A 24,824-nucleotide genomic window follows, 5' to 3' on the forward strand; every position below is an offset into this window, starting at 1 on the left:
AGGAGTGGCTGCAAACTCAGATGCATAATCACTCACATTGGAGGCCAAACTCTGATGGAGAATCTGCACCTACCATAAGGCTGGCGCAAGTTTCGATGGTGCCACTGATTGTTGCATCTAGAGTTGCACCAAGTGCTATTACAGCGTCTAAAGATGCGGAAAGTGGGTGTCTCAGTCCTAACAAACTCTGACGCACGCAGAAGATGAAAAAGCGTCAGCAGCAGCGGGCGACTCAGGAACAGCCCCTTAATGAGCGTTTGCAGTATCCATGACTTCTGCATTCTTTGTAAGCCCAAGTGTAGGAAAATGGTACTAGCCATGATAATGATAATGTAAATGAATGCTCTGTATTGCTTTTGAAAAAGAATACAAAGATTTCGGCCAACTGCCTGCGGCATCGACACAGCGTCTGACTAAGAATCAGGCCCACAGTTTCATAGCCACAGCCATAACACCAAACTAGATATTATTATATTGATTACAGAAGCAGGGATGAGACACTTGGGTCAAAAGAGAGAGCGATTTGGTTAAAAAGAGGGACATGTGTTCTATCCGGCAAGGCCAATGGTATCCAGATTAAGTCTCTGTTCTAGTGGCCCAAAGAGCCACAATTCTATTAGATGGCAAAAGAGTATTTTATTTTTCCTTGATGGCTCTGGAAAGTTGCTAATTGGTTCCTTTGGTCTAAAGGTTTGAGAACTGTTGCTGTAGCATACATTGCTGTTAACAGGGGTTACTCATCCAATCCAGTCATTGGAGATGTTAGACAGAATTATTGCCCTGTCCTGTGATAGAAAGGCCTTGTGTGAGTTTATGCATGTTGCCTGCTACATACATTAATGTATACTTCCAAAGGCAAACACGTGTTCCAAGTTACATGTGTCAGGTTACGGCCTAGCGCTGGCTTCCCCTGACCTCCCCGAGCGGTCAAACGCCAGGCGCAGCGGCAGGTGTCTGCTAGGACATCCATGTGCTCGCTCCGTGATGTGTTTTTTTTTTTGTGGTTACCGTCATGCCACGACCGTCTATATCCTGATTAGCCCTTTACCCAATGGTAGCATTGGTTTCTGTCAGCTGACACTATCCTCCAATAGACTGCTACTGTAGGGTATTTAACAGGGCTCTAGACAACGTTGTTACTTCCAGTGAAGATTTGCTGTTGCAGCGTTCCAGATACCAAGCTCCGTTGCTTCTAGTGACTTGTTCCTATTATTTATCCATGGTGTGTGTACTTAGTATGTCTACTGAGTACAATCTCCTAGAGTCATCTCCTGTGCCAGTCGTGCTTCTGAAGACAGTGCATGTACTTAGTATGTTATCCAAGTACCATCTCATCATACCATTCTCCTGTGCCAGTTCTGCGTCTGAAGCCACAATGTGTGTACTTAGGGCCTGTTTCAGAGCCTTTTGCTAGATGCGATCGCTTGCTCCCAACGTATGCACATCCAGCGCATACCCAGCAAGGCAGGCGATCGCTCGGCAAGGCATTAGCACGTCCACTATGTCTTGGCGAGCGATCACTTTGCGTAAGTAGACGCCCACCAGCCAGTCATAAGATGCCCAATTGCGCACGTCATCTCCAGGAAGTGCATGAAAACATTGGTACATCGAGCAGCGCTTGAGGTTGACTATACCTGCCTGAAAGCACTGCGATCACTTTAGTGTGAAATACAACCAAGTGACTTGTACAATGATGTTGCCTGTTAATTATGCACGCCTATGAAACAGCGTTAAAACACACAGGCACGCCTGCGTTCGCACCTCCACTCCCCCGTTTCTAGTGGCCAGCCCCTGTCACCACCCATAAACGGCCTCTCCTGTCACTCATTCTGCGGGGCTGTCTATGCTGAGCGAGCGAGTGCTTCCCGGTCTGTCACAGTGGTTCACGCACGCGCAATATGATGCATACACATGCGCAGAACGCAAAATCAGGCAGCAACGAGCGAGTGCATCCTAGCGAGCAAGTCTGAATCAGCTCCTTAGTATGTTATCCAAGTACCATTTCATCATACCATTCTCCTGTGCCAGATCTGCATCTGAAACCGCAGCGTAAGTACTTAATACGTCATCCAAGTACAATCTCCTAGTGCCATTCTCCTGTGTCAGCCTTTCGTCATCTGGATCTACAGAGTGTGTACTCATTACATTACCCCAGTGCAAACCGCCAGTATCTTTTTCCTTTGCTTTCCCTGTGATAAGTGTTCTTCCATTTCCACTTGTGCCGGATACCTGACCAAAGGGCCGCGACCTGCTTGCTGGGTGCAGCTTAAGCCCAAATCCCGCTTGGAGGGGTCACTGGTAAACACCTCCGCGCCTTTGGTCAGGTTTAGCCAACATCCGGTATTAGTGGATGAGGAAGTCATTCATCCAGGCACCTTGCCTCCTGTTCTTTTCCCAACCTGGGTCCACATCTTCCAATACCTCAGCAGAGGGTCAGCATAGCCTAAGCGTGACAATGTGCATTCAGGGCCGTAACTAGGGTGGTGCGACATGTGCCACGGCACAGGGCACCACAGGGCAGGGGACAATATTTGGGCCTGTCAAGTTTTTGTTTATAATCATTCTCACTTATAGCTTCCTTTTCTTTTATCCCTGGCATCTCCTGACCACCCCTATCTCCTCCGTGGCTGCCGCTGACATTTGCTGCATATACAGTACAAGTAGCGCTCTTTCTATACTTTCAGTAAATGATGTACACTGTCGGCTCCAGGCTTGTGCATGGCTCATCTGGTGGACAAATCCTGCTCCAGGTGCAGCTTCACCAGCTCTCTTCTACATCTATAGCTGGTGGATTATACTGCATAATCATTGTGTATCATCACTGCAGTCATTGGTTTCCCAATTCACACTGTATTTGGCAGTAACACCTGGATAACAGTGGTACAATGAGATCGGTACTCCTTCATCATTATACAGGACAAATCAGTCTTGTCATGGCCCTATCCCATGAGGCCATGCCCCTTTTTCGGGTGCACGTCTTATGTCTCTTTTTGAAAAATGGGGGGTGGAAATGCTCTTTCTGGCCCAGGGCACCAAAAAGTCTAGTTATGGCACTGTGTGCATGGCAGAGGAAATTCCAGTCCTGAAGTCTCCATCATTGGAACATGATAGAATGTTCTTCATTGCATTGACTGGGGACTGTTAGAACTCATCCCTAGTGTGGCAAAATAGCCACTTATATCACTATGCTATTATGCAGCTGCAATTAGACATTTACTAGTAATCCTCATAACCTGTTTAGGAATTTGGTTAGGAATTTGGTTCTTGCCACAGCAAAGTGAACTAATATTAAATGCTGTGAATGTCAATTCTACATTCTGGCTAGCATTTGGAGACTTGGGAAAGAGTGGGGTAGAGGTTGTGTATATTTTTGTATGTGTGAAGGGAATAATGGGATTTTGGTACCTACTGGTAAATCCTTTTCTCTATTCCACAAGGGACACTGGAGGTGCTTACGCTGGGGTATAGAGGCGTGGATAACTGGAGCCGGCACTTTAAATAATTTAGATGTGTGAAGCTCCTTCCCCTCTATGCCCCATCAGCCCTCAGTTTAGAAAATGAAGACCGAGAGGAGATGGAGAACAAGCGCAGTAAAAAGGGAGAGAACACACAATAATCAAAACATACAACATATGGAACAAACCGAACAGGCAGGCTAAGAGCGCAGAGGTGGGTGTCCAGTGTCCCCTGTGGAATCAGAGAAAAGGATTTACCAGTAGGTACCAAAATCCCATTTTCTCTTTCATCCACTAGGGGACACTGGAGGTGCTTACGTTGGGGACGTTCCAAAGTTTTCCCCACGGGCGGGAGCGCTCTGCGGCACCTGAAGAACAAGACGGCCAAAACGGGATGCCGAAACTGCGAACGTATCAAATTTGTAAAACTTAACAAACGTGTGCGCAGAAGACCAAGTTGCTGCACAGCACAATTGTGACGTGGAGGCTCCTCTACCGGCCGCCCATGACGCACCCACAGAATGTGTGGAATGAGCCGAAATGGACGAAAGAGGCCGACTGTCGGCACCAACATAAGCCTGATGAATAGTCAGTCGGATCCAACGTGCCAAGGTCTGCTTAGATGCTGGCCAACCCCTCTGAACCACATCATAAAGGACAAAAAGTGACTCAGACTTATCAACCACATCCAAGGTAGAAGAGCCACCAGAGTCCTCCACCAAAGACGGTACCACAATAGGCTGATTAATATGAAAAGCCGACACTACCTTGGGAATGAAGGCGGCTACCTTCCGGAGTTCCGCCCTATCATAATGAAACACAAGGTAAGGTAGCTTATAGGACAGAGCACCCAATTCCGAAACTCTACGAGCCGAAGCTAGAGCCAAGAGGAGGACCGTCTTCCAAGACAAGTACTTAATATCAACCTCTTCCAAAGGTTCAAACATGGACGACTGAAGAAACAAAAGCACTAAGTTCAAGTCCCAGGGAGCTATCGGAGGTACAAAAGGAGGCTGCACACGCCAGACCCCCTGAAGAAACGTCTGCACCTCAGGAATGAGGGCGAATTTCTGTTGAAAGAAAATGGAAAGGGCAGAAACCTGCACCTTTAAAGTTCCAAGACGAAGGCCAGAATCCAGACCAGTCTGAAGAAAAAGCAGAAACCGGGACAACCGAAAAGTCCTAGATGGAAGATCCCGACTGGAACACCATGAGATATAAGAACGCCAGATGCGGTGATAATGCGAAGCCGAAACTGGTTTCCTGGCGCGTAGCATGGTGGGAATGACAGTCTGGAATTCCTCTGCGTCTTAGGATATCGGTTTCAAGAGCCACCCCGTTAAACGCAGTTGCGCTAGGATGGGGTGTACTAAAGGACCCTGCTGTAGCAGATCCGGGTGCAGAGGAAGGGGCCACGGATCGCCTGACAATAGGGACCGAAGGACCGCGAACCAACTTCTCCGAGGCCAGTTCGGAGCCACGAGAATGACAGAGGCTGACTCGTGTTTTATCCTTTTCAGCAGTCGAGGAAGAATTGGAATCGGAGGAAAGAGGTAAACCAAGTCGTAGTTCCACGGAACTGTCAGAGCGTCTACTGCCACTGCCTGCGGGTCTCGAGTCCTTGACACATATACCGGGAGCTGACTATTCAATCGTGACGCCATGAGGTCCACCTGAGGACATCCCCATCGACGTGTCAGCGCGTTGAACACGTCTGGATGAAGCTTCCATTCCCCGGGGTGGATATCCTGTCGGCTTAGGTAATCTGCTTCCCAGTTGTCCACACCCGGGATGAATACTGCCGACAGGATTACTGACTGGCTCTCGGCCCACCTGAGAATCCGAGTAACTTCTCGCATAGCCAGGCGACTCCGAGTCTCTCCTTGGCGGTTGATGTATGCGACGGGCGTCGCGTTGTCGGACTGAATTCTTACCGGACGAGTTCTTAGAAACTCTGTTGCTTCTATCAGAGCATTGTAAATCGCTCTGAGTTCCAACACATTTATGGGCCACTTTCGTTCTAGAGGGGACCATCGACCCTGAAAATGATAATCGAGGACTACCGCTCCCCATCCTCGAAGGCTGGCATCCGGTTACTATGATCCAGTCCCACACTCCGAATCTCCGGCCCGCTAAAAGATTGTTGGATTGTCTCCACCAGAGAAGGGCCACTCTGGTAACTGGGCTCAGACGGATCTGTCGATGTAGAAGCAGATGAAACCCTGACCCCTGTGTTAGTAGGTCCAGCTGAAACACCCTGGAGTGGAACCGCCTGAACTGTAGTGCCTCGAAGGCCACTACCATCTTCCCCAGGAGACACAGACAAAGACGGAGGGATACCTTCTTTGGTCTGAGGACCAGCTGAACTAACAACCGGATATCCCGGGCTTTGTCTATTGGAAGAAAGATCCTCTGTGATGCCGTATCTAAGATCATGCCCAGAAACAGGAGCTTCTGAGACGGATTGAGATTTGATTTCTTGAAGTTTATTATCCAACCGTGTTGGATTAGAGTCTGATATGTCAGTAAGGCATGACTTGTAAGAAGAGATACCGACTGCGCCTTGAGTAACAGGTCGTCCAAATAAGGGATTATGTTCACTCCCGATGACCAAAGGAGAGCAATCATGACTGACATGAGTTTGGTGAAGATGCGGGGAGCCGAGAATAACCCGAACGGCAATGCCCGAAACTGATAATGATCCTTCAATATGGTGAAACGCAGAAAGGCTTGGTGTGGTTCCCAGATGGGAACGTGGAGATAAGCATCCTTGATATCCAGGGATAATAGGAACTCTCCTGGTTCCAAGCTCGCAATAACGGACTGCAGAGACTCCATTTTGAACCGATACATCTTCAGATACAGGTTTAATGACTTGAGGTTCAAGATGGGCCTGACCGATCCATCCGGCTTGGGTACTACAAACAGGTTTGAGTAAAACCCCATACCTCGTTGATGTTCTGGAACCGGAACTAGCACAGATGATACTGCTAGAGACTTGATAGCCTCCTGTAGAACCCTGGGCTTGTCTTCAGGTATTGGCATACTTGTAATGAAGAACCGAGGTGGAGGAGGGACCTCGAAGTCTATTCGGTACCCCAGGGAAATTAGTCTGCAGATCCATGGTTCTGGAGAAGTCTGGTTCCAAACTTGTTGAAATCTTTGCAGGCGGGCTCCCACTGTAGGTGGTCCCAGGTGGGACGGAAGACCGTCATGCCACCTGTTTCTCAGCTGGCTTAGGCTCCTGTCTACGTGCAACCGTGTGTGGGTGACCTCTACCTCTGCTGCCTCTTGCTTGGGAGGGAGCACCTCTGGCTCTACCACGAAAGGAATGTGGCGCAGCCACGAAAGGAATGAAAGGAAGGTCCAGTGTAAGATCTTCTGGGAGACGGTGCAGTTGACGGGAGGAAGGAAGACTTACCCCCCGTGGCCTGGGATATCCATTTGTCTAATTCCGGGCCAAACAGCATGTCGCCATTGAATGGTAACCCCTCCACCGCACGCTTGGATTCTGCGTCCGCATGCCAGTCGCGCAACCAGAGGGCTCTGCGGCCCGAAATAGCAGAAGCAGATATGCGAGCACTAATCTGACTGATATCTTTTGACGCTTCTCCCAGGAACACTGCAGACTCGTGGATGTGTTCTGCTAGTAAGCCTAACTCTGCTCTGGAAGTACCCGATTCCAAACCTGTAATCAACTGGTCAGCCCAGCAAACCACCGCCTTGTTAACCCAAGCAGTAACAAGGGTGGGCCTAAGTTGAGCACCCGCTGCGGTATAAATAGATCTTAGCGTTGACTCCAATTTACGATCCGAAGGATCTTTTAGTGCTGTAGCTCCCGGTACTGGGAGTGCTGTTTTCTTAGAAAAACGGGAGACGGACGCATCTACTGGAGGGGGTGTTTCCCACTTCTCCATCATGGATGATGGAAAAGGGTAGCTAGAAGGAAACCGGCGCGGAATTTGGAACCGTTTATCCGGTTGCTTCCAGGCCACTGAGAGCTGTTGTTGAAGATGCAGTGAGAACGGAAAAACCGCCAAGCTATTTGGTTGTTCATGAAATAATTCACACTCCTGGGATGCAGGAATAACATCCTCAGGTAAGTTAAGGATTTTTCTGACCGCCAAAATTAGAGATTCCACCCCGGGAGAGGTGGACTCTAACTCTAGAGGGGTATCGTCCTGTAATGCTTCCTCCAATTCCCCTTCCTCAGTATCCTCCATAGCAAGGAATTCCTTGTCAGATTCTTCTGACTGGAGAACAGTCGATAAAGGACGCTTTTGTGTCGGTCCTTGTAGGGAAGTGGAGGGTGCGGACACAGCTGTACCCATAACTTGTACCAGGGTGTCAAGAGACTTGGTTAGCCCAGCAACCCAGGGAGGCTGAGACTTGCGTGCCTCAGCTAACTCAGACGTTAAATCCGTCATTACTCCTACCATGTCAGCGGCCCATGGAGGCGCAGGTGAGGCATTATTAGCCACAGGTGGATCAATTGCTATACAAGCATCACATAACGTGGACCCAGCAGCATGCGGCTTGGATAGTTTGTTGTTACACCTAGAACAAACATCTTTTGAGACGCCTTTGTTCTGTTTGACATGGATACACACAGTCACCACACACAGAAGGACAGAGTATATAAAGTAAAAAAAAAACCAGAAGGCTGACTTGGGACACAGAGGAGGAGCACACCCCACTCCCTTCCCACAGATCAGATTCCCTGCACCCCCAGTGTATTATGCACCAGAGCCTTTTGTGCCTAATTTGTATCAGCACACTGTAGCCAGGTTGGGGAGCAAGAGAATTCAGCCTCTGCAGATCTGCTGCACACTTCCTGTATAAGGGAGAGATGCAGTGTATTAGTTAAAAACGGCAGCCACGCTGTTTAACACAGCCGCTTGCCGCGCATAGAAGAGAAAGCCCGCGCTGATTAGGCTCCGCCCCCTTCTTCATGCCCTAAGGGCTCCATTATGGCTGCTTGGCCATTGCCTCCCCCTCCGTGCTACACCGCGTGTAACAGCGGGGAGAGGGGAGAAGCAGGGAGCCGCGTGTAGCACTGTGTACACGCAGCTTCCCTAACATAGTGCAGGGCAGCGCCGACAGCGGGACATTGCTAGCGCATAGAAGAAAGAGCCCGTGCTGATTAGGCTCCGCCCCCTTCTTCATGCCCTAAGGGCTCCATTATGGCTGCTTGGCCATTGCCTCCCCCTCCGCACTACTACGCGTGTATCAGCGGGGCGAAGCAGGGAGCCGTGTGTAGCGCTGTGTACACGCAGCTTCCCTAACACAGTGCAGGGCAGCGCCGACAGCGGGACATTGCTAGCGCTGTCTAACAGCGCTATGCACACCTGACACAGCGCAGCATGCTGTGTCAGCGCCGGGCAGCGGGGGCAGGAGCCGGGGGATGCGCAGTATGTTACTCACTGCGTGTCCCCGGAGGCCTCTCTCAGCAGTCTTCTCTTCTTGTTGTGAAGACTTGCTGTGGCGGTAAGGAGCTGTCAGGAGCTCTTGTAATGAGCCCTGTGCACTCCTTCCTGGTGTTTGCTAAACACCAGGGCGCCAGGTACCCGGACCAAACCTTTTAGATAGGTGGCAAAGGGTACCTATAGGAGTGTAAAAGATGCTTATAAATAAACAAAATAAATAAAATAAATGTCTTTGCTGGAGCACAGCATAATGTGACCAGCTCCTAGAGGCACATTTTCTAAACTGAGGGCTGATGGGGCATAGAGGGGGAGGAGCTACACACTTCTAAATTATTTAGTGTCGGCTCCAGTTATCCACGCCTCTATACCCCAGCGTAAGCACCTGCAGTGTCCCCTAGTGGATGAAAGAGAAATATTATTTGTGAACAGAAGACATAGGCCCTTATTCAGAGCCGTACGCTCTGAGCAGAGCGCACGCTCTGAATGAGGGCCAGGCTCCATTTTCATGGAGCGTCCTCCTGGACGCTCGTATAGCTGTGGGTCACCACCCACAGGCTATACGAGCGTGCATTGTGATGGTCGCGATGGTCGAGACCATCGCGACCATCGAATTTGCGAGCCGGAGCCTGCGGTTGAGGTTTTCAACCGCAAGCTCCGGAGTGATTTTGGCTCTATCAGAGCCAAAATCACTCCCACTGACATCACTAGTGATGTCAGTGGGCCGGCTTTTGACGGGAGGCGTTCCCGTGGGAACGCCCCCGTCAGGGAGACACGCCCCTGGCACGCCCACCAAAGGGGGCGTGCTGTCAATCAACATTGACAGCACGCCCCCTTTGATCGGACACAACGAGCGAAGGACTTTCCTTCGCTCGTCGCGTCTGGCGCATGCGCACGACGGAGCTCCCTCCATCGTGCGCATGCTCAGTCCATAACATCGACCCACTTGCGAGCGGACAGCCGCTCGCGAGTGGGTCTGAATCAGGCCCATAGTTGGCATACAATTTTGGTTATATGGACTGTTATATAAATGGAATCGGTATGATATCCCAGCTGCCGCATGGCCGGGAGTTCGAATCCCAGCAGCGGCAGCCCGACAAACCAGCAGAGCCCGGCAGCGGAAGCCCGACAGCGCTGGAAATCCTGATCGTCCTAGGGTAAGTATCTGCTAACCTAACCCCCCTAACCCTCCTTAGGGGTGCCTAACCCTAACCTCCCCCCTGTGCCTAACCCCCCCCTTCCCCGCTGCCTAAACCTAAGTCCCCCCGGCGGTGCCTAACCCTAACCCTCCCCCCTAGCCTAACCCTCCTGGGGGGTGCCTAACCCTAAGTCCCCCCCGGTTGCCCTAAACCTAACCCCCCCACAGCTGTCCGCTCGCGGCGCCCGGCATCCCTTCGATCGGGATGCCGGGCGCCTGTCTCCCAGCGTCGGGGAAATGACAGGCGTCAAGATATAACGCCCGGCATTTCACCCTCGCTGGGATATGACAGTCGGGAAGCTGGCTGCCGGTATTAGGGCAGCCGGCTTCCTGATTGTATACCATATAAATGGCCAAATTTAACTGTTGTCCTTGTTAAATGGCTACAGTACATATTATTTATGTTTGAATAAATGTGACCAGACCACCTGCACTGGAGTGCTTCTACTGTTAAGACACATACCATTGCCAGAAGCCATTTTTTTAATGAAGAACCTAAGGTGGTTAATGTTTTACTAGCAGGCTATGATTATAATAATGTGTGTGTACAGTGTGTGTGTGTCAACAACAGAAAGGACAATTGTTTCCATAAAAATTGCCAACATGTTTCTTGATTATACAGAATATTTGCTGGTAACCCACAAATATAAAACAGGTGTTACAGATGACAGAAGAGTTGGCAAAATCTGAATACAGTACAAAGAGCGCACCCACGTCACAGATTTTAAGTGTCATGGTAAAATGACTCTCAACAGACATGGCAGCTCACACTTGCATAAACATATGAAAATGTGTTTTCATATATAAGATCCTGCCAAAATATGTATTATTATTTCCTGTCCTCTTTGACATTGTAAAGGGATCCCACAAAAATCTTAAAATTTACCACCAAATCAGAGAATTTATCCCACAATAGCAGAGGAGCTGTATTTAGCTACACCGTGGATGAGCATTAATGAGAGAGGATTAATACTGAATTGTTTGTCCACCGTTGCTCCCTCTATGGGAATGCATCTATATGTAATTTCAGAAAGCAAACACTCCTAATAAAATCAATGGATAAAGTTTATCGTGTACATCTATTGGTATATGCTCATGTGAAAAAGATCTATATGAGCAGATGAAGTAGAGTGTGGTAGAGAATAAGGGAACTGAATAAGGAAAGAAGTCTTGTTGAAGGTTTGAATGATAGGTACAAGAAAGACTTGTTTTTCAGTAACTTAACTTGTAGTCAGAGCCGGTCCTAACCTGTTTGATGTCCTAGGCAAGATTTTGGGTGGTGCCCCCTAGCAGCGTCGCTAGTTCCCTCTCTCCCAGTACAGCAACCATCACCCAGCAGTACAGATCACAGCAGCAGCCAGCAACATCCATCACCCCTCACCCATTGCAATCCTCATTCACAGAGCTGTAAATAGACAATTTGGGGTGCCCTGTGCCAGCAAGAGCATTCTCCCTGCAGACAGGCCCAGACTGCTGGACTCCGCAAAGGCCCATGGGAAGAGTAGCTACTGCGGCTGGGCATGCCTCCAGTGGCCATCTTTGTTACTGCCCGCTGCCCCCACTGTCTCTGCTCCCCGCTCTGCTACTGTCAGCTGTATGAGCTGATGCCCAATCGAAGCTGAGCTGAGAGCTCTGATTGTGTTGGGATAGCAAAAGTAGAAGCGCCGTCTGCCCGTCTCGGTCCTGCCATTGCCCACTGTCAAGTTGAGCTGGCCCTAGGCTTGGAATGCATGCCCCTAGTCATTTGCCTATGCCTAGGGCCGGCTCTGCTTGAAGTCATACAAAAAACACATCTGGCTGCAACACAAGGAAATAGGATATTAATGTAGTTTTTATCTATCCTAACATCTGAATGTACATTAGATATCACGGTTTCCATCAAATTACTGTGTGTAAGAAAGCAAGGCTGACTTGAAGAGATATCTGATACTCCAAAATGGCAGTTAACTCTTTTCACACCCACCAATGGCTGTCCCTGCTGTGGGGCACAGTGTGTGAGACCAATCAAGTACTTAGCAGCATGATGCGGGTGGCGGGGCTAACCTCCCTGCGCCTGGAAGAAAAAAGAGAACCATAGCTGACAGGAAGCCATTGATGGAGGAGAACCATCAGATCTCCGCCATCGAGGCAAAATCATTGACAGTCGCTGGCAAACCATCAATGGTTGTTAACCATTGATGGCAATCCCTAATCTACAGTCTCCAAACACCTCTGTTATTTCCCATGTTTACTCATCCATTGTGGGGGCTCCATTTCTTCTGGGACTCCAACAGCATACCTCCCAACCATCCCAATTTGAGGAGATCATCTAACAATCGGGATATTCTTCATGATTTACCAGGGGTTGGTTGTGGGGCTTGGGTTAAGGCGGGTATCCACTTGCCGACAATGAATGATAACGATATCGTTAAGTCCTTCAGTCGTTCTTTATACTGTGCAATGCCCACACTGAACGATATGTCATTCAGTGCAGGCACCCTCCCTCATCCCCGAACATGCTGAACCCGTCGTGATCGGGCGATGACCGATGCCGACAACAACCAGCGGGAGCGCGCATCGCTGGTCGTTGCTGGCATATCCACTGCATTATTAATGAATGACAGAACAATGTTGTTATCGTTCAATCATCCATTTATATCGGCAAGTAGATACCCGGCCTTAGGGAGGCACTTGAGACACCCTTGCCATAATGGAATAGTGAGGGTTTTTTTTTTTTTTTTTATAAAAATGCCCCCCTTCCAGATTCCAAACTCCCAAATGTTGGTGATGTGCAACAGTTCAGAAGATGGGGTCCCAAAAGAGGTACTGCCACAGCTTAGATAAGCAGTAGCATAGGCAGTGAGGTTAGCTTGAAAAAAATTTGCAACAGAAAATTTTATTAGCTACAATTTGCATAACCTTTTTTCTCAGGTTATAAATGTGTCTCTGGTTATTATTTGTTTTACCCATTAAACATCCCTGTGTAATCTTTAAAACAGAAACAAATTTGTAAACATGTATAATGAACATATTTGTATGATTTAGTTTTGTAATTCTCCAAGATCACAGTAGATAGCACAAGTCATTAGCTTAGATCATACTTGTCTACGATACCAGAGACTGCAAATATAGTGGGTGATGTTTGCCCACTGCTGCATTTTTACTTGCGTGCGACAACTTATACATGCGTAAATAGCGGTAACATCGACGCACATAGAGTGGCCATATTGCCCTTGCGACAGATCTGACCAGCCACAGACTCAGCCGCTCTCCTCTCATGGAGAGGGCTCTCCTGCTGCATAGGCAATCGCAGTGGCTAATTTATGCACACCCATGAAACAGCGATTAACCGTAAAGGCACGTCTGCATTTTTCTGACCACCCTACTGTTACCACCCCCCAAACGCTGACAACCTGTCAATCACTGTGCGATGTATTCCTCTGTGCGATCGCAACACAGTGTGACTTTACGCATGTGCGATAGCAAACAATCGCTCCATCTGTGTCCAGAATCGCCATCACTGAAGGATCCTGGGCTTTCAGATTGCCTCCGTTTCTACATGCTACTTACAAATTGATGTACTGCATGATAACAGTACATGTATGAGCTGAGAGCTAACTTACCTTGGAGTTACCCCAAATGGCACTATAAGGATCGGCACCTCCTCCTAACGTGAACCCATTAATGTTATTGACGCTGGTATAGAGGAGCCTTGACGTCGGCCCAGCGCTTATTCATATATTTGCAAATGTATGTAAACCAATACCTCTGAATATCTATTATCATGTAGGATTCAAGTATTTTTGATTTATCTGCAGTGTGCTGGGAGGCAATTTTCTTTTTTCTGGTCTCAAAATATTGACAGCGAATTCCTTTTTTTCATTTCTTTCAGAAGAATAGGTATGGACTACATCTGTGTTCTGGAGAGAAGCTGCCATTTTCTTGTAAATAAACTTTCTATGGCACAGTAGGCAGAGGTGTGCTACAAGGAAATGGCAGCTGTTCCCCCAGCACACTGGTTACTTGTCTCTAGTATTGACTCAGGGTGAGATTGTCCCACATCGCCGTTTTTCCAGGGATAAAGTATCGGGCGCGTGCCTTCTTTATCCCCGTATTCAATTAGGATCCGGCGAAAACGGGGACCTGGCAGAAAGGTATCGAAATGTCCTGGGAATTTTCTGGAATTCATCCTGGCACCCCCCTAAAGATGTCCAGACATGGGGGATGACTATGGGTACCCCCGATTTGGGCTGCTGAAGGTAGTCAAGGTTTTTAATAGCCGCGGCAGGTGCATAAATGTGGCTTTAGAAGAAGGGGTGCAGAATAGCACTTAGGATTTTTTTTTTTTTGCAAAAAATAACTTGTCCCATCAAATTTGGGGTACATGAAAATGGGTGTAAGCATATTTTTAAGCACCTAAAGTCATTTTTAAAAACTCTTAAAAAATGCACCTGTCGCTACCGCCCGCATTCTAGAAAACACCTGCCGCATACTTGGGAACCCCCCCGAAACAATCACGCTAGTTTAAAACTTAGTTCCCCAATATTTAATATTTTTACGCCAAAATTAAAAATAAGTTTTTGGAGTGTCCTTAGAAAATGTTTAAATTTTTTTTGACACAGAATTATTAGGGGACATTACAAATGCTGCAGGCTATTTTTTTTAAGCCTGCACCCCTAAACCCCAATTCTGCACTTTTTTTCGCCATGTATTATATGGTGAAAACTTAACCCCGTTTTTTAACAAAGACTTTTCGCACCTTTGACAAGTCTTTGAAATTGAATATGGGGATAATTGAAACATGCGAAAATGAATTAAATTATCGCCGATAACCCGTTCCCTAATTGAATACGGCCCTTAAGTGATTATTCAGCAATTGCCCCAGGCTGGATTATGGATGGTACGAGTATCGCAGTTCTCATCTCTCCAGTTCCAAGGGAAGAGAAGATGCTCAGGGGGTGCTGGTGGTCACTGTCCGTGATTGGGAACAGAGCAGCAATTGCTGAGACACTTACCTGTACAGTTCTACTCACAGCCAATCACAGAGGTGCTCTCATCCTCTCCTTTACATTTTTACACCAGCACTGGGATTGGTGGTCTGGACAGGCAGCGCTGATTGGTTGTTATTACGGAGGTGGGCGGGGATATCCGCAGCTAGGGAAGTGTACCGCTGCACTGCTGCCGTATCTTGCCTAACAGCTTCCGGTACACCGTACCGCGTCCATACGGTACACTGAGCTCTGAGCCGGGTGACAGCGGAGTCTGTCCGGTGTGAGCCGTTACCGGTGTCCTGCCAGTTCAGTAACGTGTGTTGTGTCCCCGCAGTCCGTCAGGTGCTGGGACCGGGATCGTCACCGCAACAAGTCTCTGGTGCTGAATGCGGTCCTCGACCAGCCTGGGGGGCGGAACCCCTGAGCGCCGGTAAGGGAGGCGGCTATGACGGCAGCGGCTGAGGCGGCGGTAGCGGTGGACAGGTGTGTGACATCGGGGTGGAAGATAAGCAGTGACGGCTGTGCCTGGGAAGGAGGAGGAGGGGGATCTACGCTGCCCGACAGTGGCTCGGCTGTAACGGTGAGAGATAAGTGTCACTACGAGAGACACTGGGGGTGGGAAGTGTGTGTGTGTGTCTTTGGGACTTATCATCCCATTTGGTTCATCACTCCAACTGTGGTACCTGGTACGGGTGGGTGCTGCCCGGTGCCTAGTACGGGTGGGTGGTGCCCGGTACGGGTGGGTGGTGCCCGGTACGGGTGGGTGGTGCCCGGTACGGGTGGGTGGTGCCCGGTGCCCGGTACGGGTGGGTGCTGCCCGTTGCCCGGTACGGGTGGGTGCTGCCCGTTGCCCGGTACGGGTGGGTGGTGCCTGGTACGGGTGGGTGCTGCCTGGTACGGGTGAGTGCTGCCCGGTACGGGTGGGCGCTGCCCGGTGCCTGGTACGGATGGGTGCTGCCTGGTACGGGTGGGTGCTGCCCGGTGCCCGGTACAGGGGGGTGGTGCCCGGTACGGGGGGGTGCTGCCCGGTGCCCGGTACGGGTGGGTGCTGCCCAGTGCCTGGTACGGGGGGGTGCTGCCCGGTACGGAGGGGGGCTGCCCAGTACGGGTGGGTCCTGCCCGGTGCCTGGTACGGGTGGGTGCTGTTTGGTACAAGTTGGTGCTGCCCGGGACCTGGTATAGGTGGGTGTTGCCCGGGACCTGGTATAGGTGGGTGTTGCCCGGGACCTGGTATAGGTGGGTGTTGCCCGGGACCTGGTATAGCTGGATGTTGTCCGGGACCTGGTATAGCTGGATGTTGTCCGGGACCTGGTATAGGTGGGTGCTGTATGGTACAGGTGGGTGTTGCCCGGGACCTGGTAGAGGTGGGTGTTGCCCGGGACCTAGTATAGGTGGGTGCTGTATGGTGCAGGTTGGTGCTGACTGGTGCCTGGTACAGATGGGTGCTGCCTGGTACTGGGTAATGTTAAAGCGCTGTATTGTCTCAGGGGTCTTCCCAGGCGCTCTTATTTAACTGAACGTCACCGGCCTGCAGATTAGACACCTGATTGTTGCAAAATAAATAGCTTAGCACTTAGGGGTCTATTTACTAAGCAGTGTTATGAGACGGAGTGAAAAGTGATAAGGTGCCAGCCAATCAGCTCCCAAATGAAAAATGACAGTTAGGAGCTGATTGGCTAGCACCTTATCACTTTATAATTTTCACTCTGTCTCCTAACACTGCTTAGTAAATAGATCCCTTAGGGCAGTGGTTCCCAAACTTTTTTGAATTGCGGTGCCCTAGTGCATCAGAATTGTTTTCATGGCACCCATAAGCCAAAAGTTTATTATTGAGAATTCTGAATAAAATGTAGTAAAGTGAAGTAAGTTGTGCTGACCTGTCATCCTTAGGGTCAGTTATGTGGTGGTGGACAGGTTTGCGCTTCTGTTTGTCCACATATTTATATTACATTGGCCATAAATAATTTGATTTGGTGCTGGGCCACCAACCTGAGGCACCCCTGCAAGTGTCCCGAGGCACCCCAGGGTTCCATGGCGCACAGTTTGGGAACCACTGCCTTAGGGAGTTAGGAATCCTAAATTGTTTTAATGCTAAAACAGTGATCCTTTTTTTTTTTTTTTTTTTTTCTTGGTGCTCTTGTTTTGTCTATGGTGCTGGATCTATTCAGGATTGTAAACTTAATAATTATCCCTTTTCATAGGGCATTCTTGGACACAATTAGTGTGTGTTCATAAATATGTATTGTTTCAAAAATATTTTATTTGGTGTGCTTTAAAGTAGTAAACTTCTTTTTTTTTTTATTACTGACTAAATATGATCAATAAAACAAGGTGAAATATAGAGAAAACAAAAAGTGAAACAAGAAAATAAAGAAATTAAGAAACTATGCTAAACTGTTAAGACACTGCTAAATTTAATTGTATTTGGTATAAACAGGTTACATTGACCTTTCAATTCTGTTGAACAGAACTGAAAGGTCGATGTAACCTGTTGATACCAGTCTGAGAGTGCTGCCGTTAGTGTTGTATGTATTCCCGGTGGAATTGGATGGCACCCGCAACTCTGAAATATATATATTGGTGTGTGTGTTTTTACTAACTTTTTACCATGTGTGATCTGATTTTATTACATTTGTGAAAGTGTTGTAATGCCAATGTTACTGATTAGACACCCTAATTGGTGTCTTTTTTGCAAAAGAAAAAATTCTAAAGAAGCACTTCTAATTCTTCGTACAATATTAAATGCACATGAAGGAAGACTAAAAACGATCCTATTGCCATTTTTGTACTTTTTTTTTTTTTTCTCCCCTAAAAGCTTGTTGGTAAAGACCTAAATGACCGGAGACATCAGAACTAGCCTGCACTCACCATGTAAAGGTCTGCTTCAGCCAAGTCCTCTGGTCAGAAGATGCAACATTTTTTAAACTACAGTATACTATAGTAGACTGTATAGTGTATATATATTATCCCAAAACTTCATCTCTTTAATTTTGGAAAAAAAAATCCTGTATTGTGTACGAGACTGTAAAATAAAGAATCTATAGAAATTGGGAGAGGGGAAGTGAAGAGAGAATTTTTATGCTGACCTTTTCTAATGTTTTTCTATAGTCTGTGTACAATTCAAGAAAAAGGCACTTTCTTACCCTATATATTGCAATAGTTCAGTTCTTTCAATGTGGAAAGAGGGGATTCTTTAAAACACACTTGATATCCATAAATAGAAACACACCATCTGTAAAAAGAATATTTTAGGAAATGATTGCTTATAAATGTTGATAATCTGTGCTAAATGCTTTATACAATTCTTTTTTTTTTTTTTTTTTTTCTTGGAAAAGAGATTGAAGAGATTTATTTCCTCTTATTTTTAAGAATTTCTGTCTAGTTTTTGTTTATAATTTTTACTTTATAGGCCTGTATTCAATTAAAAGCGAAAAAGTATCGCTGATTGCGACTTTTTGCCTGTCGGAAAATCCCATCTGTTTTTCGCGGACGCAAAAATGCATTGTAATAGGCGAAAAAGATTCGCCTGTGAATAGGTGGAGAAAAGAAGTGCAAAATCGCTATTTTATGGTCCGAAGGTCAGGAAACTCTGCAACATTAGTACAGCCCACCCAAAGGATAACTGAGTAAAAAAAAAAGTGAGGTACACCCCAAAAAAGCACTTTGAAAAAGGGGGCGAAAAAGTGCAGAGTGGGAGTACAAACATGAAAAGTAGCGAAATAGACTTTTGGGGGGTCTGCAATTATGAGGTGAGGTGTTTTTTTGGATTGCAGGTGCTTGCTTCAGGTGCGTTTTTTGGGATTTTTAAAACTTTACTTTAGTGACTTTAAACCATGCTTGCACCCATTTTCAAGTACCCCAAATTGACAGGACTACTTATTTTTACAAAAAAAAACTGCTTAATGCTATTCTTCACCACTTGTGCAAAGATGCTAATTAGAAGAAATTGACACACTTTAAGTACCCCAAATAACTTTATTAGGGCTATTTGGGGACCTGCACATTGATCCCCAATGGTACTGCATCTTTTAGGGGGTGTCAGGCTGATTTCCCCAATTCTGACAGAACTTTTTACCTGGTTTGCAGTCGCCGGGTTGCTTTTTTGCGTGTGTTGGAATTGAATACAGCGAATAGCGGGGGTGCGCACGATAAGTTTTTGCGGCTAAAATACGCGATGTACGCGAAAAGTCCAGCATACGAAAAAGTATCGCGGGTGCGAAACTATTTGAATAAGGGCCATAGTATGGATTGACTTTACCAGAAGCACAAACTCTGTAGGATATAAATACAACACGGTGGACAGTGGGTAGCATTTATCGCATCACAGAGCCATATTTGTGTGGAGTTTTAATCTTCTCCCTGGGCTTACATGTTTAACCTCCAGTTTCCTCCCACACTTCAGAAATCTATCGGTAGGTTTATTGGCTTCTGACTAAAATGAAACCACGTGTGTGATAAGGCAAAAGCGTGAGAGCTCCAATGGCTGGAACTGATATGATTTATGAGTTTGTCCAAAAAGGCTGCCTCACCCTCTGCAATAATGTAAAGTGCTTTGAGTTCTCTTGGGAAAAATAGGCTGAATACATTGTTACTGTTTAGCTGCAGTCTAAAACCTGACATTGTGCTATAACCACCAGGGTGTACACCTCACAGACTTTTGTGTATTAGGGGCATATTTATTAAATACATTTTGTGGGAAAATTTGGGGGATACAGGCAAATATAAGATTTCCCGGGCTGTTTTACTGGGATTCCGTAGCAGATATCTGAGATTTTCTGCGGTTTCTGTTTGCAATAGCAGCTCCTCTTGTGGGCTGCTATGTTGAGAAATTTACCCTGGTAGCTAACGGCATCTTTAGGGGGCAATTCAATTCAGTGTGAGCTCCCGGAGCTATTCCAATTCAGAGCGCTGTTTAGTCGGACTAATGATTTGTACTCGCACCCTCCTGAGGGATGTGGGGAGAAATCAGACTAAAGTGCTGGCCGCAAGGCTAATTTCCGGCTTAGCGCTGCGCTAACAGCCTCAAAGCCGGCACTTTAGTTGGAGAATGCCAGCTCTCGCGACTAAACACCCAGATTAAGTTGCGAGAACCGGCATTCTCCGACTTAACTACTCCCTGTTCGAGTAAACATTGCACTGAATTGAATAGCTCCTGGAGCTCCCTCGCAGTGCTAATTGAATCGCCCCCTTAGATGGCTTTAGCCAATGTAGCCAATAATCTACAGATTTCAGAATTTACTGGGAGAGAGAATCCCCAGTAATGGCTACTTGTAAATGCTCGGTCTGATGACAGAGCTTGCAGTATGTCGCCAGGGGTGCCGTAGCACAAAGTATAGAGATTGCATTAGCAAATACATTGTTCGACATGACAGGGACCGGCTCCCTGTCCCTGGATGTTGTTCTTAATACATCCCTGCGGTAGATATTTTCCTATTGCCGTGAATTTTGGCAAATAGAAATTATAAAAATCAGATCTAAAACCCAATAATTAATAAATGGGTCCCTTGGAGCATTTGTGGCTGCACACGTTCCATTTTGTGATAGGCTCTAAGAATTACCATTAATCAAGAACTTTTATTGGCTGGACATGTACACTGAAGTGCCAAAAGTCATAGGATAGATGCCTAGTATCGTGTAGGACCTCCTCTAGCCTGGCGTAGTGGAGCAGCTTGACGTGGCATAGATTCCACAAGTGGACAAAAGACTTCTGGAGAGATGTTAACCCATGCTGTCTGGATAGCCTACCACAGCTCCCTGATATTTGTAGGTGGAGGATCTTGGGTGCTAATGGACCTTTCCACCACGTCCCATAAATGCTCAATTGAGTTCATGTCGGGCGAACGTGGTGGCCACACCATTCGTCTGATCTCTCCAGAATTCTTCTCAAACCAATTCTGGACAACTTTGGACCAATGACATCTGTGCATTATTCTACTAGAATATTCAATTGTTGTAGCGGTACATGAGGTCCATGAAGGGCTGCAAATGATCTTCAAGCAATGTAACGTAGGAGTTACTAGTCAATGATATGTTCAGGCGGTCCAGCCGACCCAACCCATGCCACGTGAACACACCTCACACCATTATGGAAACTCCACCAGCCTGCACTGTGCCAATTGGGGTCCATAGCCTCATGTGGTCTGCGCCACTCCTAGACCCTTCCATCAGCCCATAACAACTAAAACCATGACTTATTGGACCACGCAACATGTTGCCATTCTTCCCAGTTCCAATTATTGACTGATTCACAAGATGTCAGATGACAATTGATGCAGGTGTGAGCATTACTAAGATGTCACAGTATGGTGATGCCACTTACCATTACATTTACATGCTGCTTTCCCATGACCATGACTTTTGGCACTTCAGTGTATCTACCTGCATTGAACAGGTTTAAAAAAAATTTGGAGACACTTGTTACTGAGTCGGTGCATTTAATTATGTCCGGCTCGTTAATATTTTGATGGACTTTGGCGCACTATAAATGACTTTATTGTTTGAATTACAAGCTTTCATCTTGTCTTGGAACAAATATTTAAACCTAGGACTGTCCATCGGAATATACGATAGGTACATGTTGATGGCTCTATTCATTTTTAAAATGGCATTCTGTACATACATGTGGGATATCTATTATACAGCCCTATTGTCAGTGGTCGCTGCACTGCTTAGTAACTATCATTAGTTTGTGTGTAGACTCCAGAAATTCACATGCTAGATCAGTGTTTGAATTACATATGTATGCAAACAGAATATTATTTTTCTTCTGAGCCACTAAAGCCAAGCTCTTCCTCCTTTCCTGTTACGCAGTCACTATTCTGGAACGTTCTATTTTCCTTCATTCTACAATTTTGTAATACTGAAATGTAGTTTTTTTTTTTTTTCCCAAAAAAACCCCCCTCTTGTTTCCTACAATCTGTCATTTTGTATCTGCATTATTTTTGTAAAGACTTGGACAAAGTAAATATACTTTTTAAAAAATAAACAAAAACATTGAAAAACAGCAGACCTTTCTTATTACTGTTACAATTGAGCTTTTGATATTCTGAAATTGGTATTTAGTCATCTTTCTGTGTGTGTGTGTGTGTGTGTGTGTGTATATAATATACATATATATATACAGACCAGGAGGTGCGGCACTCACGGACCCATATGAGGAAACACGAAGGTGAGCCAAATATATATATATATGTGTGTCTCCCATGTCCAAAATGCTTGGGACCAGGGGTATTTTGGATACGGAATATTCCATATTTTGGAATAATTGCATATCATAATGAAATATCTTGGGAATAGGACCCTAATATATACACAGAATGCGTTTATGTGTTATATACCCCTTATACACACAGCCTGCAGGTAATTTTATACAGAATTTTCAACTATTTTGTGGCTGAAGCAAAGTTTGTGTACAGAAATGAAATTATGTTTCATATACACAGAGCCTGAAATATCTTTAATAATTTGTGCCTTTAGACAAAGTTTGTGCACATTGAACCATCAAAAATCAAAGGTTTCACTATGTCATTGATGCCAAAATAATTCTGTATTTTGGAATATTTCAGAATGTTTGGATATGGGCGACTCAACCTGTGTGTGTATATATATATATATGTATATGTATAAATTTTTTTTATTTCTTCAAATTCATTGGTCTGCATTCGGGCGCCCGTGCACCATATGGTATGAAATCAATGTGAGTTGGTCCAGTTGGATCCTGGCCAGGTTTTGGTGGGTTTAGAGTCCCAGTTGGAGCTCCCGTTGGTGTATGCTGGACAGAACTTTGACCTGTGGAGTTTTTTCTGGGCCTTCCACTGGATGGATTTGGATGAAAACTTCAGATGGGGTCTGGGATGCCTAATGGAGTGGTTGGTGTCCCGGATGGAGCTCACGGCGAAGTGCGCCGGTAGAACGTAGACCCAGGGACCCTGTTCTGGGACTTTTGCTGGATAGATTTGTACGACATCACATAATAAAACTTAATAACTTGAAGATTTAAACTTTGGCAATGCCAGGTACTTCATCTGGTTCTCTATTACTAAAGAGGTGCACATTTTATATTCTATTCTAAAGGACCTACTTTGTACAGAAGTCATTATAAAGTTAACACATTTTTTTTTTTTTTGGACAGGGGTTAATACTGCCGCTCGCCACCCAGTGTGTACATAGTGCTGCTGCGCTGCTTCAGGCGGGGGCATACAAGAGACAGCCGGATAAGCTGAAATCAGTCCCTGCTCGCCGCTAAGGGCTGCAGAGGGACGGAGGGGGCGTGCATTGCGGGGCTGAACACTCCAGACTCCGCTGAGTCTGTTCTGCACAATGAGCTCCTCCGTTAGACGGGGCAGCCATTTTAGACTGCAGACAGACTTGATAAGGACGGGGGGTCTCTTTCACACTGCACAGAGCTGTTACAAACAGCGCGCCTGCCATATTTTGCAAAACTTAATGCCTGCATTCTCTCCCTCTTGAAGGCAGAGTGCAGCTGCATGGCTACAGAAGGCTGGACTCCTGCACAACCATTAGCCCTACATCCCTGGTACAGAAGGCTGTGAGAGAGTGCAGGGAGTCTAATCTGTGGGAGGGAAGTGGGGTGTATCTCCTCCTCTGTGTCCCAGACCAGCCTTATGTTTTCAGTGTGTCCTTCTGAGTGACTGTGTGTATCAATGTCAAGCAGAACAAAGGCTTCTCAAAAGTTGTTTGTCTGTTCTAAGTGTAACACGTATGCCGCTGGGTCCACGTTATGTAACGTCACAGTTAGCTGAGGCACGCAGGTCTCAATATTGGTATCAGTACACGCATATCTGCGTCTACTATTTCCTCCCTGGGTGGCTGGGTTAAACAGATCTCTAGACAACCTGTACCACGGTATGGGTACAGCAGTGTCTGTACCCTCCAATTCACACCATTAACGGGAGTTAGAGTCCGTCTCTCCCGGGGTGGAATCTCTAATTTTGGCAGTCAGTTATATCCTCAATTTACCGAAGGATATAATTCCTGCGTCCCAGAGCATGAATTAGTTCATGTACCCAGCTGTTTTTCCGTTGTCACAGCAGCTTTCTGTGACCTGGAAACAGCCGAATAAGCGTTCAAAATTCCACGTCTGTTTCCGGCTAGCTATCATTTTCCATCGTCCATGTTGGAAAAGTGGGAAACGTCTCTTCATGTAGATGCGTCAATCTCCCGTCTCTAAGAAAACAGCACTTCTAGTACAGGAGCTACTGTACTAAAAGACTATACTGCAGTGGAAGCTCAACATAGACTTACCCTTGTTACCGCCTGGGTTAACAGGGCTGTGGTTTGCCGGGCTGACCAGTTGATACAGGTTTGGACCCAAGTCCTTCCAGAGCAGAATTACGTCTACTAGCACACATACGTGAGTCTGCAGTTTACCTGGGAGGAGCCTCTAGGGACAGCCCGCAGAGCCCTCTGGTTGCGCGCTTGGCAAGCAAATGCAGAATCCAAGCGTGCGGTGGAGTGTTCACCATTCATTGGTGACTTGCTTTTTGGCCCGGAAATTGGACACGGGGGGGGGGGGTGTAAGTTTTCTTTCCTCCCGTCTACTGCTCCAGCTCCCAGAAGATCTTACACTGGACCTTAATTTCATTCGTGCGCCACATTCCTCTTGTGGTAGAGCCAGAGGTGCTCCCACGCAAGCAAGAAGCGGCAGAGTAGAGGTCCACCACACACTGTTGCTTGTCGACAGGAGCCTAAACCAGCTGAGAAACAGGTGGCATGACTGTCTTCCGTCCCACCTGGGGTCCCCTGCGGTGGGAGCCCG

The 24,824-nt window shown here is 46.9% G+C and overlaps 1 protein-coding gene across 3 annotated transcripts in view; it reads left to right on the forward strand.

Annotated features, from left to right (window-relative positions):
• Window positions 1-24,824, forward strand: part of ATP2C1 (ATPase secretory pathway Ca2+ transporting 1) — a 177,417-nt gene that overhangs the window by 19,862 nt on the left and 132,731 nt on the right. The window contains exon 1 of one of the 3 annotated variants that reach the window (XM_088462798.1): window positions 15,203-15,626. The exons of 1 other annotated variant lie outside the window; for it this stretch is intronic. In XM_088462798.1, the coding sequence (XP_088318924.1) occupies window positions 15,492-15,626 (135 nt within the window). In that variant the 5' untranslated portion in view covers window positions 15,203-15,491. Of the gene's footprint in view, window positions 1-15,202; window positions 15,627-24,824 lie in introns of those variants that run through there. One more of the 3 variants, XM_088462801.1, reaches the window with a different exon arrangement.

The sequence above is a fragment of the Taudactylus pleione genome, unplaced genomic scaffold (assembly GCF_031769625.1).
Source record: "Taudactylus pleione unplaced genomic scaffold, aTauple2 ptg000053l, whole genome shotgun sequence".
Lineage (NCBI taxonomy): Eukaryota > Metazoa > Chordata > Amphibia > Anura > Myobatrachidae > Taudactylus > Taudactylus pleione.